Source organism: Lathyrus oleraceus, chromosome 1 (genome assembly GCF_024323335.1).
Source record: "Lathyrus oleraceus cultivar Zhongwan6 chromosome 1, CAAS_Psat_ZW6_1.0, whole genome shotgun sequence".
Classification (NCBI taxonomy): Eukaryota; Viridiplantae; Streptophyta; class Magnoliopsida; order Fabales; family Fabaceae; genus Lathyrus; species Lathyrus oleraceus.
The window spans coordinates 73276-76061 of NC_066579.1; the positions used below are offsets into that span (position 1 = coordinate 73276).

The 2786-nt window shown below is 34.2% G+C and overlaps 1 protein-coding gene across 1 annotated transcript; it reads right to left on the reverse strand.

The window, feature by feature from the left end:
* Window positions 1-488: 488 nt before the first annotated feature.
* On the reverse strand, window positions 489-1853 carry LOC127132266 (uncharacterized). The gene is made up of 3 exons (XM_051062782.1): window positions 1616-1853; window positions 1219-1513; window positions 489-1146 (listed from the first exon to the last, which is right to left on the reverse strand). The coding sequence occupies exons 1-3, from the start codon at window positions 1719-1721 to the stop codon at window positions 624-626; spliced, it is 924 nt and encodes a 307-aa protein (XP_050918739.1). The 5' UTR covers window positions 1722-1853; the 3' UTR covers window positions 489-623.
* Window positions 1854-2786: the final 933 nt, after the last annotated feature.

Genomic DNA, 2786 nt, shown 5'->3' on the forward strand with positions numbered 1-2786 from the left:
CCTCAGTTGATTCTGTACCCCCAACTGCTGTAGGGATCCCATTTTCAACCAAGCTCCAGTATTCTTTGGATCGAAGGAAGTTCTCCATGAGCATTGCCCAATGATCATAGTGACCATCAAACTTTGGAATTGATGGTTGAACAAAACTGCTGTTTTCTGCCATCTGCTTGAAAAGACTGCTGCGTTTCAAGTATTTATCAGGCCCCTTCTAGAGGAGCTCTGATACCAATTGTGAAGGATACGTGTTTACAGAATAATAGGGAGAATATCTCTTATTGAATTGAACAAAAGAAATGGCTCTTAAATAGCCTTACAGAAACTGAATCAGAGAAAAAATAGCCCACTCTAACAAACACTAAAAATGTGGGATAGTGGCAAGAGAATAGGTAAAAGCAACAACTCACTAACAGCACTAACATTGCTTATTCTAACTGACAGTAAATTAACGTTAAATAAAAAACAATTTTAACATTAGAAACTTCAAATGCTTCAATGAAGGCCTTCTAGACAAACAATGTCAAAGGATTCTTACTAACCTTTAAAGATTAAAGTTCTTACAACCAAAATGTGAGTTGACAGTAAAGTCTAGAAACTCAAAAATCATATACATATGCTACTGTTATTTACACGACCAAGTGTTCATATATCCAGTCTCTCATAATTACATAAGCTTTTTCAGCATCCTTATCTTCTTCGGGAGATCCCGGTCGGTGGGCAAATCCATGACCTCTCCCTGGGAATATCACTACTTTTGAACCTCTATCCATTTTCTTCTGAATATTTTCTATTTCACTTACAGCACAAAATGGATCACTGTCCCCTAAAATAAACAAGACAGGAACTTTTACATCAGAAGCAACAACAGGATCTATCCTTGTACCATAGAAGGAGATTCCAGTGCCAAAACACGCGCCTTCGTCTCGCGCTAACACCTCTAACAGTAGGCCACCTCCAAAACAAAAACCAATTATGCTAAGTTTTCTGGAATCTCCCGAAGTCAAGAATTCATCTGTCATCCATTCTGTCCATGCAGTAATATCTTTTGCAATCCTCTCAGGGTTATGTCTAGCAATCCACTGCTCCAACAGAGTGTTTGGCTGATCCTTTGTCCACGGATTTCCGCGAAATAAGTCAGGAACTAGAATGCTGCAAATTGATTTAGAAGAAATAAATAAATATGCTAAGAATGATAACACAAAATACAGTGGAGAAACATACTTGAAACCATTGCAAGCTACCCGATATGCGAAATCTCTTGTGAAGGAATCCTCGAAGCCATAAATATCTGAAAGAAGCAATAGGCCAATTCCGTTATTATTTTTGACAGCCTTGAAGAGATAAGCGTGAATGTTATCATCGTCGTCCTCAAGCGAAAGCTCCTCTCCACTGACTAATTCACATGCTTCATCATTTATGTCACTTTCCACGTTGAGTAAACTACATGATAGTTTTGAGTTTGCAGCATGTTGAATAGATTTTTGAAGATTGAATTTGTAGTTTTTCTGAAAAGAAACTGAAGAATTGCATTCAAAAGATCGAAAGTGAATCCCTTAAAACAATTATGGTGTTTACATGTTAATGAATTTGATTGTTATTAGAAAGAAAGAGAACGTACAGGAGGAGAAAAGAGATGAGGTTGGAAGGAAATGGCAGTGAGCCGGGGGATGAAGAAGAGGTTGGTTTGCACAGACGCAAAATGCTCTAACTGTAGCTAGCCCCATCTATCTTTTCTCTCTCTCTCTCAGTCTCAATAATCAATTTCAATAAATATCTTGCTATTTCTATTCTGTGGTCTCCAACAACTAACCAATCCAACAAGGCCTCGTTTTCAAAACAATCTCACTCCAATTTTCAATCCACGCATTCGTAATCACTCTACTTCATACATTACTGCCTCATCTATCCCTTAACTTCTTTTTTATTCAATGCATCAAATAAAATCCAAAATCCCAAAAACCGGTATTTGATTTGAATATATTTAGACCATATTTTAACAAAATTATATTTGGTTCGGATATTTTTGAGTCATATTTTAACAAAACCATATGGTTCGGTTCAGTTTGTAGTTCGTATTTTGCAAACCAAATCAAACCGCACATTACAACTCAAATTTCATTTAAGTCACGTTCAACTCAAACCTAAATCTATTATGTATTAACCTTACGATTACGAAAGACTTTTTTCATCACACTAACGATTTCAGTTTCAATCTTCTCAAATCTCTTAGTAATAAGACATCTTTTTTGCCAAATACATCTTGTTTCTTCTTATCTAATCTCTAATCTCTTATATCATTTCTTTTTCACCTTCTCATTTTTATAGTATTGTTTTTTCTTCCAATTTGTTTTATCATACCTCTTCTTCTTTAATTTCTTCTCTCATATGTTCTTTCTTTTTCATTTTCACAAATCTCTTATTTCCTCTTTTTTTATATAATGTTTTTGATATTGTTTTATCCTATTGTTTGACATTTATTATTCCACTTTTGCCTAATTTGATTTTTATATATTAAATGGAAAGTTGAGGTTCAAATATAATGAATTTTGTTGTTATTTGATAGTGTATGAATGACTAAATACAAAGTTATGATGTCATTTATGTATGACTCAATAATTTTTTTTTTGTAAAAAATTAAATCAACTTAATCGAATCAAACCGGGTTGGTTTGATTTTATTTCTAAAATCCAACTGAACTTGTTGAAATTCCACCAAATCTTGGAGAATTTTGAATCAATCTTGATGAACAAGAATCAATTCTTTCGATTGATTCCTCATCTTGTTCTTCA

Excerpts from the sequence above, each read along its gene's own strand:
- LOC127132266 (XM_051062782.1), bottom strand. The coding sequence starts at position 1,721 with ATGGGGCTAGCTACAGTTAGAGCATTTTGCGTCTGTGCAAACCAACCT. Across the intron at positions 1,514-1,615 it reads CTCATCTCTTTTCTCCTCCT|TTTCTTTTCAGAAAAACTAC; the intron begins GTACGTTCTCTT and ends GCAATTCTTCAG. Across the intron at positions 1,147-1,218 it reads GTAGCTTGCAATGGTTTCAA|CATTCTAGTTCCTGACTTAT; the intron begins GTATGTTTCTCC and ends ATCAATTTGCAG.